Below are 18,083 nucleotides of genomic sequence, written 5' to 3'. Positions count from 1 at the left end.
AATCTGAGCTAAAATACTTTGGTCTGATATCCATTCTTCAGTTTCCAGGATTTCCTATAAAATGGGAAAGCAGGAAACCCTAAAGCATAGAGCATCTTGATTGACCCAATGAGATGTTGCCTGTCACTCCTGGGCATCTCACTGGTATAAGATTTGAGGCAGGTGACAAGTTTGCCTTTCTTTTGTGAAATGTGGGAGAATTGGGCAACCTACTACTGTGAACACAGGACATTTTCAGGCAGATAAATTTTGGAGAAGAGAACACATGCCTTTGATATTTAGAAATTTTCATACAACAGAAGAGCTTCTGTGGACACCTTTAGGATTACTCTAATTTGAAGACCACTTTTTAGAAGGCATTTGGGTTAGAGCAAGTCTCTTCACTCCCAGATACAGTCAGTAATAGTGATTCCATGACATGCCATCCACTTCAGTGGCGTCATTCTCTTTCTCTGTTCCCTCTCTCTGTCTTCCTTCTATGCTGTCTCACAGTCTCTTTCTCTCTCTGTTTCCCTCTCTCCTTCTCTCCTTATTTCTCTCTCTGTGTTTCTTTTCCTTCCTGACTCCCCACTGTCTTTGTTTTTCTCCCCCACCTCCCTTTCTTTCTGCCAAATCACACACACACACACACACACACACACACACACACACACACACACCATCTGACTGAGGGGGCTGGGTCAGAAGTTGTCCATCATTAAGCACATCTTGCCTTTGGAACTACTCCTCCTTTAAGGTCTTGGGAAGGGCTATATGCCACTTTTTTGTATTGTCCTTTTAATCTTTGCCCTTGAAACTAGGACTTTACTTCTATGGTCTCTCAACTGCTGCCACCAGAAGTGACCACCCCTCCCCCCACACCTGACCCTCCCCAAAAAAACAATGGAGAAACTAGAGTGCAGCTTACCCTGAGCTCATTTCATGAGGCCTAGAGTGGATAAACAACACAGGAGGCATGACCTCAGTCACTCTACACCATGCTGGCTGGCCCTTCAAGGCCACAGAATGTTTCACCTACTGCAAGCATCATGGTCTGCACATGTGCTGCCCCAGGATGATTGGCAGTGCTAATACCATCTTGTCCCCATCACCCTCAATAGATAAACATGAAGAAGTACATTTTGAAGTGCATGGATCTCCCAGTGTCTGGGCTATTCAGGCTTATTCATGATCATATGGATACAAATATATATCTTATTTAATAACTAGAGGCCCGGTGCACGAAATTCGTGCACTGGGGAGGTGTCCCTCAGCCCATCCTGTACCCTCTCCAATCTGGGGCCCCTCAAGGGATGTCTGACTGCAGGTTTAGGGATCGGGCCTAAACCGGCAGTTGGACATCCCTCTCACAATCTGGGACTGCTGGCTCCTAACCTCTCGCCTGCCTGCCTGCCTGTCTGCCTGCCTGCCTGATTGCCCCTAACCACTTCTGCCTGCCAGCCTGATCACCCCCTAACCGCTCCCCTGCCAGCCTTATTAACACCTAACTGCTCCCCTGCCAGCCCAATCGCCCCCAACTGTCCTCCCCTGCTGACCTGATCTCACCCTCAATTGCCCTCTCCTGCCGGCCTGATGGCCCCCAACTGCTCTCCCCTGCGGACCTGGTTGCCCCCAATTGCCCTTCCCTGCTGGCCTGGTTCCCCCCAACCTGCCTCCTCTGCCAGCCTGATCTCACCCTCAGTTGCCCGCCCCTGCTGGCCTAGTTGCCTCCAACTGCCCTCCCCTGCCGGCCTGATCTTGCCCCCAACTGCCCTTCCCTGCCAACCTGATCACCCCTGACTGCCTCTGTCTACCTGATCACCCCCAACTGCCCTCCCCTGCAGGCCTGATCTCACCCCCAACTGCCCTCCTCTGCTGGCCAATTTGGTTCTGATTGGTCAGTTTCTATGCCAGTCAGCGTCAAAAGCTTCACCTCCTAGGCAGCCATTGGCTCCTCACAGTTGACCCAGATTTGCTTCTGGTTGGTCGGTTTCTATGCCAGTCAGCATCTCTGGGCCTTTTAATGGAGCCTGATCAAAAAGGCAGGGCTGATCAGTAGCCCCGGTAGAGGCTTGGAGAGAAATGGAGGTGCAGCTGATGATCAGGCTGGGAGCTAAAGAGAGAGGCAAGTGCTGATCAACAGCTGCCACAGAGGCTACGGATCAGACCCTGCTTCTCTCTTCAGGCCTCTCTCTGGGCCTGATTCACAGCCCCCTCAGCAGTCAAGCCATAGCAGTCAGCTGTGGCAACCCAGCGCTGACTTCAGGACTGACTTCCAGTTGGTGGAGCCTCCCGGCCGTTGCAGATGTGACAGACCCAGGGTTTTTATATATTAGGGTAAATAGCTGGATGGTTTCTCCTGAAACTCTTTAAAGTGGTTAGTTTGGCTGATGGGCATGCTGATTATAGTGGGTTGAATAGTATCTCTCAAAAATGCAGAATCTCAAAGTGTGACCTTATTTGGAAATAGGTCATAGGCATAATTAGTTAAGATGTGGTTGCACTAGATCAGCGTGGGTCCTAATCCAATGACTATTACCCTTGTAAGAAGAGAAGAGACACACAGAAATGTCATGTGAAGACAGCGACAGAGGCTAAATGCACAAGCCAAGGAACACTAAGAACCTCCAAAAGTAGGAAGACACAAGGAAGGGTTCTCCCAGAGCCTTCAGAGGTAATGTGGGCCTAAGCACACCTTGATTTTAGACGTCTAACTTCCAGAAGTGTGAGAGAATAAATTTCAGTCACAGAAAGCCCCATCTGTGTACCTTATGACAGCAGCCCTATTTGAGAGTGGAGGCAAAGCTCCTTCTCATACTTTCCTGTCTACATTTCTGAATTATCTTAACTACTGTGGCAGGAATCTTGTATTTCAGAAATTTGTAAAAGATACTTTTAAAACGATAAGCATCATACGAATGATATTGTAAATCAAAATGAGTATTGACAGAGTACTCAATTTAATGCCCTGAATTTCAAGAACAATTTTCTTACATAGAATACAATTATTTACCATGTTTTCTCAAGTAACCCTCATAGTGTAGAGAAGATATCACTGGGATGATTTCAAAAATAGGAGTTTCTCTTGCAATAACGGATCATTACTAGTATGTGTGGGAGTAGATATTATTAGACTTGGGCCACTGGAAGACTCAAGGAAGTGATAACTTCTTCTGCAAGTCTGGGAGATGCAAATTAAGAGCAGGATTCTTTCTAGACATACAGAGGCTGGTTTCAGAGGTAATAAGATGGGAAGTATATGGTGACTGAATGGACTCAGAAGCTTGGCTTCCCAAAAGTTGAGCAACCTTGCAAACCTCTTTTGCCAATAAGCCCCTGCTCTGTGCTAACCAGGCATTCTATTATTCTAAGCTTAAAGAATATTCTCCACTAACCGGTTGTCCTGTAGACAGGTACAACCACATTCTTGGTTTAAAAAAAAAAGAAAGAAAGAAAGAAAGAAAGAGAATGTCCCCTATAATTTACAACTTAACAATGCTGTCAAATCATCATGCCCTTCACAGGGAAGTGAGGTTCAGGATAAACTAGGAAATATTTCTTAACCAACCTGTAAAGACACTAGAAATAGAAAGATGGTTCCTGAAACTTAATTTCCTCTTGTGTTTCATTGGGTTCCTGGATTCCTGGAACCAATGATGTCAGTGTATATTCAGAAAATACCCAAAGACATAAGTTGACAAGTACTCATATGCAAAAACTTCTGAGAATTGTTGAGTCTTCAGTGACACTATGGTCAGGATGTCATAATCCTGTGTATTGGAGGGTGGGGGGGCGGGGAGGGGGAAGAGTATGAAATGTCTGCTTATTTGAGCTAACCCAAACTCTATATTTAAGCAAACTGCTGGTTTTTTATCAATTACTGCCTTTTCCTCAAACCCAACTTCTGCATGAGGGATCTTGGTAGCTTAGTCTCAGAATTCAGCCTCAGAAGTTCACTGGAAGGCCAGTTCATCCTACCTCATCACACTATTTCTTCCATGTCCAGGCTGAGCTACTTGCCTTCTGTCCTATGGGAGTCAGGTTGATTTCTTTTTGAGCCCAAATAAACCCATCCTTCTCCTGCTCCAGGAATTTCCACCCTATTTTGTGACAATGGCCTATGATACAACCTTGACTGAGAATTCTTATTCCTCATGTTTGTGATCGTTTTCCATCCTGCATCTTATTTCTTGTTGCTTTCTTCTATCACTAGAGGCCCGGTGCACCACAAGGAGGTGAGGCCTGGAGGGAGCCACGGGCGGCCACGCTCCGATCGGCTGCACTTAGCATCTTCAGCCAGCAGGGTGTGGTGCCGTTTATTTGTACAGAAACATTTTCAAAAAATTATTTTCGATAAGATGCAAAATCCTCCAACTTTTCAACCTGATGTGATAAAATATTTGATTTTGTTCTAGGTTTTCTGTAGCTGTGAATTGTTTAAATGTGTCTGATTCAGGATATAAAGCATAAACACGTGCTGTTAACAATTTCTTGTGGGTTTTACAGTTTTGCCTTCAAATAAAGACTTTTTCATAAAAAATAAAATTATTAACTTAATTTATTAACCACATTGGTGACATATAGTCCAAAGAATGTAGTAACCTCCTCGTGTTAATTAATTGCTCTTCTCTTTTCGAAGTCTATTGTGTTGCCTGATTGAACAATAATTCAAATGGGGTGTCCCAGAAAAAAACCACTTGGGCTCCCTCTTTGGAGTCTTTTTTTTTTTTTGAATCATCCATTTTATTTTATTTTGTCATGTGCTCACAACCTCTCCTCTCCCCCCCCTGGCAGGTCACAGATAAATTAAAAATAAAATCTACAAGGAAAATAATTTATTAAAGCACTCCCAGGCTCATACCTTCTATCCCTACTGCTCAATTAATGTGTTACCCCTCCCCCAAAGTGGGGGGAACCAGCATTTCCCCCATTCAACTCCTGCTAGTGCAGACTGTACCCCAGAACCAGACAAGGAGGGGGAGGGGCAGCAGTAGCACACAGTTAAAAATAAAGACACTAGTCCTGGAACCATATGGCCACCTTGGCGTTCCCCTCTCTGCTTCCCCCAGGCAGTCCTCCAGGAGCCCTTGCTGAGCTCAGGGTTGCCTATGGCCAAGAAAGAGCCTGGGGCAGGGGAAGATGCTGTAAACCTCCATTCATGCACTTCTAATCCTCCGAGGAAGAAACTCAAAGAAGAAAGCAGACAGAGATCTCAGGACGGAGGAGAAAAATCCCAAATGTTCACACAGTTACACGGAGTCTTTATGGCAAAGAGAACATTTAGCAGCTTTGAATATTGGGGTATCTCCTTTTCACTCAACACAAGCATCCTAGTCCCTATAAGTGAAACAGGGCTCAAGCCCTAAAAAAATCAAAGCGCAAGAAACTCTAAGAGGACTAGTATTTTGTTGCTGGGTTTTGTTTTGGCTTTTTCCAGTGACAAGCCCAGTTGTTGGTGCATAGCAAATGATGGCACCTATTTCTGTTGTGTGAGACTGTCAGGATTTATTAACCACATTGATGACATATAGTCCAAAGAACGTAGTAACCTCCTCATGTTAATTAATTGCTCTTCTCTTTTCAGAATCTATTGTGTTGCCTGATTGAACAATAATTCAAATGGGGTGTCCCAGAAAAAAACCACTTGGGCGCCCTCTTTGGAGTCTGGCTGGCAGCTCTGGGCATTGCCAATAATAGCCCAACTCACCCTGACTTTGCATCCCCTTCCAGGGGCCTCCCCTTCGGCACAGCTTCAACAGTGGCCTGGAGACAGCCTGGGGTTGGCGGTTGTGTTTTGCCAGGGCCTTTTGAATAGTAATGTCCCAATGAAGTGCTAGATATTATTTATGTAAGAATGAGCTTTTTCTTTTTTTAACAATAATATCCTTTCAGAAATTTCTAACTACTTTGTAACTGCATGACTTAACCTGGTGATAAAAGCAGTTATTAAAAGTCTACCTTTTCCAAAGCTTATGTTTCTTTTCTGTTTTTGTATTTTAATAGTGTCTCTTAGTAGGTGATGAAAATACAATTGGGTTTCTGGAGTTTTTGAAACAACCACCTAAATAACATTACTATTACTAAGTTGTGAGTGACCAAATTTCATTCTTAAGTTCTTTTGGTTCATTATATTGAATAGGAAATGGCTCTCAAGTTGAAAAAAAAAATTGTGCACAGGTGGGGTCCAGCCCGCCCACCTCAATCAGGGCAGATCCAGCCAGGCCAGCCTGGGAGAGAGACTGCAGGTGGTTGGCCAGCTGGCCCCGCCCCCTGGCTGAACTTCCGGTTGAACTCCCAGTTGAGGGGACAATTTGCATATTAGCCTTTTATTATATAGGATTGGACTTATGCCTTAGTTAATAAAAACTTTACTATCTACAACCCCCTGTCACTCCACTCAGATTTTGGAGGAAGGGAGAACTGTGTATGGGGTTTCTCTGAAGAGTGATAAAAATCATTCTGGAATTACATTACAGTGATGGTTGTACAACCTTGTGAATATACTAAAAAACAATGACTTGTACATATTTTAAAGGTGAGCCTTATGGTTTATGAATTATATATCAATTAAAAAGTCAGTGCCGTAGAACAATTCCAGCATGGCATAATTTCAAGAGTTTCATCAAAAGGTTGATGAGACTTGGGGACTCAACAGGGTTGAGTCACACATATAGTCACCTGCATCTGGGAATGGCTAAAGGCATTTCCCCAAACCTGAATAGGAAACTGATTGTGGCTGCCAGACAGTTAAAGGGCATCTTAATCTACATGTTATTGCCTCCTACTGGTCAAACACCTGAACAGCTGTAGGCTATTCCCCAAACTGACAATGCCTCTGTACCCTTTGAAACCTTACCCATTGAAGTGTATTATCTCCACCTTGCCTTAGGACAAATTGTGTTAATAAAAGCAAGGGTCCTAGACAAGGAAGGAGTCTTCAGTTCCTTTGGCTGAAGGTCCTCTGACACCCAATGCCTTTCAAAATTATATCTCATCTCCGGACTCTTTATTAGTCTCTGGATTCCTATGTCATCTACGCGCAGCCCCTTTTCCAGATTCCTGAACCCTTCTTGATGCTGGGACATGAACCCTGGCAAGTCAGTCCACAGGACAAATATCCCTACCCCTGTGGGATAGGAGCTAGATGCTTGGAATGCCAGCTCTCTCCCTGGCCACAGCCATGCTTCAGGTACAGTGTACTCTGGGGGAAAACTCTCTTGTTTTCAGTTTCCTTCCCTCTCAAGGTCATTCATTTCTACTAAACCCAAGCGGAACAGAGTTGTTTGAGGGATGGGAGGGTTAGGCATGATTTGATTCTCTCTCTGAGCCCAGAGGAGGTCACCCCATTCCAGTCTCCACACATTGTTCATGGTTACCTCTGGATGGATCCCTAAAAGGGTGACTGAAAGCCATGCTTCCTCTCCTGGTGACTGTCAGGCCCAGATGAAAGGTTGGGGGCTTAGTAATTGACCCATGTCTGCCCCTTTGGATTCTATGTGAAGATATTTTCTCTATTGTGAGTGCCAACGAAAAGAGTTCTCTTCATTGAAAGACAAGGAAATACCTTGTTTTAGCCTGGAGTCTGCCTACTATAGTGTGGATGGTGGATACATGTACAGTTCCTGAGCCAGGTTATCTGTCTAGATAGCTCACCTGTGCAGGTCATCACCTGTAAAAACCTGGGCTTCTTGTTCAACTGCTCCATGACTCAGTTCTATCTTCTGTGAAATGGGTATAACAGAGACCTGCTTCAATAGGTTAATAAAGGCATAAGTGGGCAAATACATATCCCAGCTCATAAACATCAACATACTTTAATACTATTCCGCCTCTAGGAACACCATGCACACTAAGAGACTAAGGCTCCGATGGTACCAAAATTAACCATGGCATTCAATGAAGACCTTTTTCTCACTTTTTCTTACAGGTCATTAACTCCATTCTCCAGTCCATGAATCTGAAGCTGGCATATTAAAAGGCGGGGTGACAGAGAAGTGTCATGATCCTGGCTGCTCAAATGATTTATTTTTGTTTCATAGTTAGAATGCTGCCACACAAAATGCTGCCATGCAAATGGTCATTTGTAACAATTTTTGATAATTCCTGTCCTCCCTGTATTGTTCAATACCTGGTCAGAAGTTGAGCTGTTTTCCTGGTTATGCAGTATAACCACTAAGGGAAGTGGTAGGATGCACAAGCCCTTTTATAACTTCAATTTGCAAATGTAAGTTTTTGGTTGGTTGGTGTTTGAAGTGGACCTGAAAGACAATTCACTTTCAAGAGGAGAAATATTTTTTTAAGTGTTGGTTCTGGGTGGTTGAGCTGGAGGAATGTGAGGAGTCTGGGATTTTAACTTTATTCTCATTGATATTGGTAAGGCAACTGCATGCATGCCCTATGGCCCAATGATGGTCACAATTGCAGTAAAGGGGGGAAAAGGTAGAGTAATATGGCAGCTTTCATGTCTTTACCAATAAATATTTCATGCCCCTGCGGGTAAGGATTGAGAAATCAAATGTTGAATTATTTGACATTGCAACTATAGGAAGGCGGGGCAGGAGAGGTATATATTTAGGAGCTCACCATTCACCACACATAGACTCACAGACTCCCTGCCTATCTGCTTCCTCCACGAACACGGGTAAGTGGCTCAGTTGCTCCAACTTAACAACATGAATTATTTCGGGTAATAATAGCAATTATGTGTTTTCTATCATACATGCATTGCTTTCTGTATGAGGGATTTTACTTATTCTGTCAGGGAAAAAATCAAATACTTGATCTTGATTTGTCAAGATGTACTTATCAAATGTATTTCCCAGTAAAGAACCACTCTCTTAGGAGCACTTGTGGAGAGAGGCAACCACATAGCCTTGAAGGAGAAGGCAGAGGTGCCTCAGGAGAGCTGGCTGGATGTTATCCACATGGTCTTGGCATCTGTTATAAAGTCTTTTCTACACAGACCTAGTCCAGCCAGTTACAAAGGAAAGATAAAAATGTTCTCTTACTTTCTCACAAAACTCTTAAAATAATAATTGTACTTGTCTTCTAATTATGAAATTAAAACATGTGCTTTATAGAAGGTTTAAACAGTAAAAAACAAGAAACACTTGAGTTGCCAGAATCCTAAAACCCAAATACAAGTTGTTTCTTTAAGAAAAATTGATTAAACAGTAACCTTCTGTTTGGTAAAGTCATTATATAATGAATCTGCTGCTTTTCCAGGAGTTCCAGATCACACCAACGACACCATGAATTCACTCAGTGAAGCAAATACCCGCTTTGCATATGATCTGTTCCAGCTGTTCAGAAAATCAACAAAGGAAAATATTTTCTATTCCCCGCTTAGTATCACAACAGCCTTAGCCATGACATACTTAGGGTCCCGAAAACGCACTGCATCAGAAATTCAAAAGGTAGGTGTCAGCTTTCTTTACTTTGACTAGATTGGGCTTATCCCGCCGTTGTTGTGTGTGAAGATGGTCACAGCTGGCTGTCCCCATAGGTAGCACAGGAGAAGCAAGTATTCCCATGACTGGTCCAACTGCTTCCATACTCCTAGACTTCCTCTGGGAGCTAGAATGAACCCCTACCTTTGCCCACCAACCAGAGGTGAGGCTTAAATGGAGAATTATTGGTAGAAGTAATGCATTGACTTAAATCCATGGAAAACATTATCACATGTATCCTCAGCAATGAATGAATATGAATTGGATTCTTTGAAGGGGTTGGTTACAACCCAGCTTAGCTGTGTTATCTCAAGAAGAAAACTCTTGCTAAAGTGTTCTTTATTCTTTTTTATTTGTTTTGCTTTGGTTTAGGGTTTTTGTTTGTTTGTTTGTTTGTTTGTTTGTTTGGGGTTTAGGTTTACTTTTCTCCTTCCATTCTTTCTTTCTTTGTTTTTATTCTCTTAATTTCCTCTGCTGTAGACAGATCTTTTGAGTAAAGTTTTTTTGTTCCACTTCTTATCTCTTCCAGGTTCTGCACTTTAATGAGGTCATAGAGAACACAAAAGGAGGAACCAAAACAGCTCAGGTGAGTCACAGCACTCAAGTCTAGAATAAGCATCAAATATCCCAGAGGGTCATAGTTTAAATTGGGAATTTCACATAAACTGTGAAAAGTCCATTTTTTAGGGGAAATCTTAGGCAAAATAGATTAAACAAACAGAGTTGTTGTTTTTTTATTTCATATTACATGCTTATTTATTTCATATTTTTGTTTTCCTGAGAGGAGATCAGCATTGTGAGTAAGAGCATGAGTACTAGAACCAAAAAGCTACCTTCAAATTTCTGCTCTGCTGTTCACACATTGTGACCATGGGCAAGATAAAACTGCTCTGAGCCACAGTGACCTTATCCTAATAAACTAGGGGCAATAAAAGAGCTGCCTCTATTCATGAAAATACATTCAAAACATTGCAACAGTCACTGGATTACTGGAAACCTTGATAAAAATAATGTGTTATTACTATTATAGAATAACTAGAGGCCCAGTGCACAAATTCATGCATGGGTGGGGTCCGCCGGCCCAGTATGATCAGGGCCAGGGTGGCCGGGGGGAGGGGCTGTGGAGCAATTGGCCGTCAGGCCCCACCCCAGATTGGGGTGGGGGGGCTGATTGAGGGTGGGGCCAGATGTGGGGAGTGGCTGTGGGCAGTGGGCTGGCCAGCCATGCCCCCGAATGGGGTGGGCAGGTCGATCAGTGGCCAGTGGCTTGGGGGAGGGGCCGTGGGAGGTTGGCCAGCTGGCCCACCCCCATTGGTGTGTGAAGGGAGGGCAATCAGGGATGGGGCCAGCTGGGGGTAGGGGCCACAGGCTGTAGTCACAGGCCCTGCCCCTGATTGGAGTGGGGGGGCTGATCAGGGGCGGAGCCAGCTGGGGGGAGGAGCCGAAAGCCAATGGGGTGGGGGGCAAATTGGGGGCAGGGCCTGCCAGGGGGAGGGGCCACAGGTTGTTGGCCAGCCGGTCCCACCCCTGATTGGGGTAGGGAGCTGATCTGGGGCAGAGCTGGCCAGGGGGAGGGGCCACAGGGGGTACGCCAGCCAGCCCCAACCCTGATCGGGCTGGTTCCCTGGCCACAGTGGACATCCTAGCAACTGGTCGTTCCGGTCATTACAGTGTTCCATTCACTGGCTTTTTATATATATAGACTAGAAGCCTGGTGCATGAAATTCATGCATGGGGGGGTCCCTCAGCCCAGCCTGCACCCTTTCCAATCCGGGACCCCTCAGGGGATGTCCGACTGCCAGTTTAGGCACAATCTCTTGCAATCCAGGACCGCTGGCTCCTAACCGTTCACCTGCCTGCCTAATTACCCCTTAACCACTCTGCCTACCTGATTGCCCCTAACCACTCTGCCTGCCTGCCTGATGCCCCTAACTGTTCTCCTGCCAGCCTGATTGCCCCTAACTGCTCTCCCCTGCCAGCCTGATCACCCCTAACTGCTCTGCCTGCCTATCTGATCACCCCTAACCACCTCTGCCTTAGCCGGTGCCACCGTGGCTTTTTCCAGAAGGACATCTGGAAGACATCCGGTCTATCTGATCTAATAGCATATTACCCTTTTATTAGCATAGATAATGATTCTAATAATCATAATAGCATTGCTAAAATCATATAATTTTAATTAACTCACAAATGGATTCAGAAAAATCAGCATCCATCCAAGTATATTTTGGGAAATGATTGTATGAGATATATGGCTTATATCCTTAATAGTCCAAAACTCTGACCTAGCAAGTGGAAGGCTCTGACTCAGGCAGGCCTAGTTTCAAAAATTGGCTCTGTGACATTGTATCCTTAGAGAACTTATTTAACTCTTATTTTCATTTGAATTAGACTAAAGACTTAGAGATGTAGATGTAAAGTCCTTTGTAATGTACCAGGCACACACTGTTACCACTCTTCCAGTATGACCATTATGAGTAAAAAGCATAGATCCCAGTCAATCGTTCTTAGAAATAATTCTGCCAAGGAGAATAATTGGGCTTCATGTCACAGAATATTAAAACATTCAAGTTCAACATTTTCATACCATTGGTGGCTGTTAGAAATGACATACAGTCTAGTCCAGTGGTTCTCAACCTTCTGGCCCTTTAAATACAGTTCCTCATGTTTGACCCAACCATAAAATTATTTTCGTTGCTACTTTATAACTGTAATGTTGCTACTGTTATGAATCGTAATGTAAATATCTGATATGCAGGATGGTCTTAGATGACCCCTGTGAAAGGGTCTTTCGACCGCCACAGGTTGAGAACCACTGTTGGTCCTTAAGGAGCTTAAGTTTAGCTGGAGATTTAAGCCTAACCACTGAACCAATCAAAAGACAACCCAATAGTGAAATGGTGCTGCCCCTACAGTTCACATGAGAAAAGACTGGAGTGTGTTAGAGCAGAAAGAAAAAAATTTCTGGATAAGTCAATGGGAGGATTATAAAGGATATATGAGGTAAAATACACCAAATATCAGAGAATAACAACAAAAGTCATCTATGGGGCTGCCAAACGTTACATATGGATCTAACAGACTTAAGTACATGGTTTAGTATTTACAATGACAGAGAATTCAGCGAGCTCATTTTTGATGTTTGAAGGTTGAAGAGTCGGGAAACGTGCACCAGCAATTTCAAAAGCTTCTGACTGAGTTAAATAAGCCCACTGATGCCTACAAGCTGAGCCTTGCCAACAGGCTCTATGGAGATAAGAAGTTTCAGTTTTTTCAGGTGAGTTTCATGGATCTGCCACACCTGTCGCCTGCCTCCTGGGTCCTCTATCCCCAGTGACCAAATTGGGGAAATTGAGTCACATGAGCTTGGCTGACCCACCTGGGGATCATTTATTCATGGTATGTCAGTCAGGATCCCTCACCACAGTTCTGTCCACTGGAGTGTCCCCGAACCTGACAACCCACCAGTAAAGTGTGGGTTTAGGGATGAGCTGATGTACTATAGTTGGTCATGATAAAACATAATTTAACTTGGGAATACATAGTTACTGATAAATTACTCTTAATTCCTCCTTTCTTCCTTCCCACATCAAAGGAATACTTGGATAATGTTAAGAAATTCTACCTAGCCAGTGTGGAATCTGCTGATTTTGCAAATGCTGCAGAAGAAACCCGAAAGATGATTAATTCCTGGGTGGAAAGCCAAACGAATGGTACAGTATGAGAGGGTCACCCATGAAAAGTCACCGTGAGTCTCCGCTGTGCATGAACCTGTGCTGACACTGCGTGGGGTACCAGGATAGGGAGTCCACAGAGAGTCTGGGGGAAGGCACTGCGGATGGTGGCATGGTCCCAGTAAATGTGGACAGAAACAAGGGGAGCCCATGAGGGATCGGGGGAACAGCTACATGAAAATGCAGCTGGAGACTGATAGCATCTTTGTGGATCCCAACTCTCTGCTCAGACCCCATCTTAGGTTCACCTCTTTTACTTTAAATCAGAGACTTAACTTCTGTATTACGATCCCTAAGAGAAAAGATGAGAAAGGGATCCCTTATCCTTTGTTAACTGGGAAACAAACAACTTTCCTGTAAATCCCCCTTCTTGCCAGCTGCCTATCCCACTTGACCATACCCACAGCTTCTTCCCCAACCACAGCACAGAGTTTGACAGTCTCCATTCTATGAGCTGTATTCTCCCTCCCACCTGCAGCCCAGACGAGACCAACAGCAGTTCAAAGTGGGGAGTGAAGAGGAGGACACCACAGGGAATGGCAGCTGACCACATTGAGCATGTGCTTCCGGTTATAGAGCTCGTGACATTGGCTCTAAAGAACATTCAGGCCCTATTTCCCCTGAGTCATGAGCCTAAATTTGAAATAAAAGGAAAAAAAGGGGAAGAAGGAAGAAAAGAAGAGAATGGAAAGGGAGGAAAGAACAGAGGGAAGGAAGGAGGAGGGAAGTCCAGGGGGGAGGGAGGCATGGAGGGGGGAAAACGCATTTGTTGAAAGAGTAGATGAAATCAGTTCATCAGTATTCAGTGTGAGATGACTGAAGTCACCCTCAGAGAATCTGAACACCTTCCTAATCATAAAAAGGGTTGTCTTCTCCATGGGGGTAACTCCATCAGGCTGGTGATATAAGAAAGATTGTACCTTGTCAACTATTTGGTCATGGAATCACTAAAGTGGTGACTTGTATGAATAACTAATGATCACTTTAATTTTCAAAGCATCTTCCAGACAAACCACTTGTTCCTTTCATGATAGACCTTTGTTTTTCTTTCTTTTGCAGAAAAAATCAAGGATCTCTTTCCCAAAGACTCTCTTGACAGCTCCACCATTCTGGTTCTGGTGAATGCCATCTATTTCAAGGGGCAGTGGAATGAAAAATTTGATGCAAAAAAAACTGAGCAGGGGCAATTTTGGCTGAACAAGGTATTGTCTATTTTTTACTTATATAATGCAACATAGCTAGACATAGAATGTTCCATTTCAACACATATTTGATTAATGTACAACTGCAGGTAGAGAACAGAATTTCTCACAGCTGCACTTTCTTATTTTATTTTTTACTTTATTTAGTTAGGAACCCTTAAAGAAACTCTTCTCTCTAACTCACAAATGTCCCAGATTATCTCTTAGAAAGAGGATGTGTTTTCCCTCTCAATAATATTATTTTTTTAACTTATGCCTCCCTTGGCATTTGTTTGCCACACTAATTTACTGCAGGATACAAGCAAAGTTGTGCAGATGATGAAACAAAGCAATATGTTTAAGTTCACCTCACTGGAGGACATGCAAGCCAAGATCCTGGAAATACCATACAAAGACAAAGATCTGAGCATGGTGTTGTTGCTGCCAAATGAAATAGATGGTCTTCAGCAGGTAAAACCTTGTATCTACAATTCTTCTTTCTATTGCCCAATTTCCTCGTAGTACAATGCTTGTGTGGGCTGTTTACGGAAGCGGTGCTCACAGCCCATGGGTGATGTCTGAAGGGGTTCAAGAATAGATACTTTGTCTCTTCTATGAATACAGCCTGAAGGAGAGGTGTTAAGGAGAACCTAGCATTCGGTCATGTTCCAAAAAATAAATAATATCTTAAGTATCACGTGTGTGTGATATGGAAAAATATATAGAAGTTTGTAGGATCATAGGTCCCATTAACATTCTGATGAAACCATGAATGTCAGTTCAGGAAAAATACATATACCTTGGCACACAGATGGACTATTTTGCAACCATAGGAACCTCAGATATATTCCAATTTATTCACTTGAAGACCAAAAAACTAAGACTTTGATGTAGGTGACACATGGAAAAACATATGCAGGTTCACCCAGAAACAAAAGCAAGCAAATTAAAGCACCAATGGGTACTATTTTGCATACTGACTCACAATGAGCTTGTGGACAGTAAACAAATAGATTTATCTTGATTTTCACTTTTCAGTTTAGAAGTAGTCTATCCCTAAGAGCTCAAAGTCATTTGGACCCTCATTCCTGTGAGAGAGAAAAAAGAGAAATTTTCCTCTTAGCATTTTATAATGATTAAAGATAATGTGTAAAAAAATATCAATAACAATACCTGACATATTGAGGACATTCCAAAAATGGCATATACAATCCCTATAATAGTAAAGGATGCTGCCAGAGTTGCAGTGAGCTTACCACACTCAAAGTATATACTGTGGCAACACTGGCAGGGGAAGTCCTCCAGGAAAGTAGTCTGGTGGGATATGTGAATAGCCTTTACTTTCTCTTTCCTCCTACCCAGCAGTCCTCCTTATCAATAACATTAGGAGACCCAGTCCTGGAACTTATCCTCTGCTAATTAGTCTAAACAAGGCAAAAGCATTTGGACCAAAGTGTCTAAAAGTAATGAACATTTCAAAACAGGGAACATTGGTGCAGCATTGTATTGCCAATAGTTTAGCTTAGGGGCTGACACCCAGTAAATACTTTAAAAATATTAATTATGAAAAGATATATACATTGACTATCAGTTTAATGGCAGTATATAACAATTTAAACTTGATTCAAGAAATATATAGCTATGTGGAGATGTTTAAAAATAGGTCAAGCAACAAAAAAAGAATAAAAGTAAGTTGGATGCTATAAATTGTAAAAAATTTTGTACAAAAAAACATTAACTAGAAGAGAACTATTTAAAATGTAAACATACAGTGGACAGGCAGTTAAGAATGGAGGTATATATTTCATCTTTTACAAAATAATTTTATTTAATGGTTCTATTGCTTTATATATAATACAGATGATTAGGTTTATTATATATAATATGTACTTAGATATTACTATCTATTATAAAATATATATAACAATCTCCTGTATTTATATTTGCTGGAACATTTTAATCCAATGCTCAATTGTGTTTAGTGTCCACTGAGAATCATGTCATTTGTTATTTTTTCCATCATTATAGCTTGAAGACAAACTCACTGCGGAGAAATTAATAGAGTGGACGAGCTCACAGAATATGAGCATGAGTCATGTGCATGTTCACTTACCTCGGTTCAAAGTGGAACAAAGCTTTAACCTCCAGGTCACCATGAAAGCCCTGGGGATGGTGGACGCCTTCAGTCCACGGGATGCCGACTTCTCGGGCATGTCAGGAAGCCAGGGTCTCGTGATATCTGCAATCCTACACAAGTCCTTTGTGGAGGTGACAGAGGAGGGTACAGAGGCTGCAGCTGCTACTGGCGTAGGAATTTCTGTCACATCAGCACCAAATTATGAAATGTTCCATTGTGATCACCCCTTCCTGTTCCTCATCAAGCACAACAAGACCAATAGCATTCTCTTCTTTGGCAGATTCTTGTCCCCTTAGATGCAATTAGCATGCTGCTGCTTTAGGGGGAGGGTAACAGAGTTGTTCCAGTACTTTGATTGCAGGAAATGGGTTCTCTTTAGCTTTCCTTTCCAATCTCATAGTCATCACTAAGACTGTAATAGGTGAAAGAGCATGTTTGTCCCTCTCTTTCTACAAATACATGTAGATTATTTCCCCATGATAATTCTACCTTTGGGATAAAATGTTCAAGGAATGGTAAAAGGATATTTCAATACTCTACCATCTACATGTGAAATACCACATTTTATGCTTCAAAAATTATATCTACTATTCAAATGTATTAGCCTTACACCTACATTTCTTTAAATTTATTTACATCTGCTGTAACACTTCAATCCAATGTTGAATTGTGTACATTGTCTAAGAATCATGTCATGTGCTATTTTTTCCTTACATGTCTACATTTCTGATTTTATGAAATACATTATCAATAAAATGGTGATTTATTCATATTACTTATTGCTTTTCCTTAGTCAAAGATGAAAGCCAAGCCTCACAAACTGCCAATGTTGAAATGAAAGGATACGTACCCTCTTCCCTTATGAAATAATATCGTCCTCTGTTGGGGAAAACCTTCAATGTATAATCTTGTCAGCTCCATCATTACAGGGCTCTGTCCAAATTATCTACATTGTACACCTGGAGTACACACAGGGATCAGCAACTATGTGACAAATGAATGAATGATTGACTCATTCTCTTTAAGTCACTCAGGAGCCTATTATCCTATCTAATAAAGAGGGAATATGCTAATTGACTGTCACACCCTCCCTAGATGGAGGTGCCCATAGCCAATAAAGAGGGAATATGCTAATTGACTGCCACACCCTCAAAGATGGCAGCACCCACAGCCACAAGATGGCGGCTCCCAGTCCCCTCAGCCACCACCCCCCCTGGGGCACAACTGCCTTCGGAGTCTCCCAATCCCATCAGCCCCCCAGTCACCCAGGGCCGGCCTGAGGCACAGGCAAGCCTCGGATGGCAGCTGCTCAGCTGCCCAGGGCCACCCGAGGCTCAGGTAAGCAGGGCCAGCTGAGGCTTGCAATGCCAGCAGTGGCAGTAGCAGAGGTATGATGGGGGCATCATCTTCCCCTGATCGCCAGGTTGCCTCCCACCCCTGAGGGCTCCCAGACTGTGAGAGGGGGAAGGCCAAGCTGAGGGACCCCCCCTCCAGTGCATGAATTTTCATGCACGAGGCCACTAGTTTCTTCTATAAGAACTCACTTATATCTCTATTATAAAGGACATTATAAAAATCCAAGATTGCCTTACTATGTGTAGTG

General features: G+C 43.1%; 1 protein-coding gene across 1 annotated transcript; it reads left to right on the top strand.

Annotated features, from left to right (window-relative positions):
- Positions 1 to 8,554: 8,554 nt before the first annotated feature.
- Positions 8,555 to 17,232, top strand: SERPINB3 (serpin family B member 3). Its single transcript, XM_059706305.1, has 8 exons — positions 8,555 to 8,620; positions 9,205 to 9,395; positions 9,958 to 10,014; positions 12,577 to 12,705; positions 13,024 to 13,141; positions 14,222 to 14,364; positions 14,659 to 14,814; positions 16,372 to 17,232. Exons 2-8 carry the CDS (start codon positions 9,231 to 9,233, stop codon positions 16,774 to 16,776), a joined length of 1,173 nt encoding a protein of 390 aa, XP_059562288.1. The 5' UTR covers positions 8,555 to 8,620; positions 9,205 to 9,230; the 3' UTR covers positions 16,777 to 17,232.
- The last annotated feature ends 851 nt before the right edge of the window (positions 17,233 to 18,083 follow it).

Source organism: Myotis daubentonii, chromosome 8 (assembly GCF_963259705.1).
Source record: "Myotis daubentonii chromosome 8, mMyoDau2.1, whole genome shotgun sequence".
NCBI classification, from domain to species: domain Eukaryota; kingdom Metazoa; phylum Chordata; class Mammalia; order Chiroptera; family Vespertilionidae; genus Myotis; species Myotis daubentonii.
Note: the sequence above shows the minus strand (reverse complement) of the source record. Positions and strands in the feature narration are given on the sequence as shown.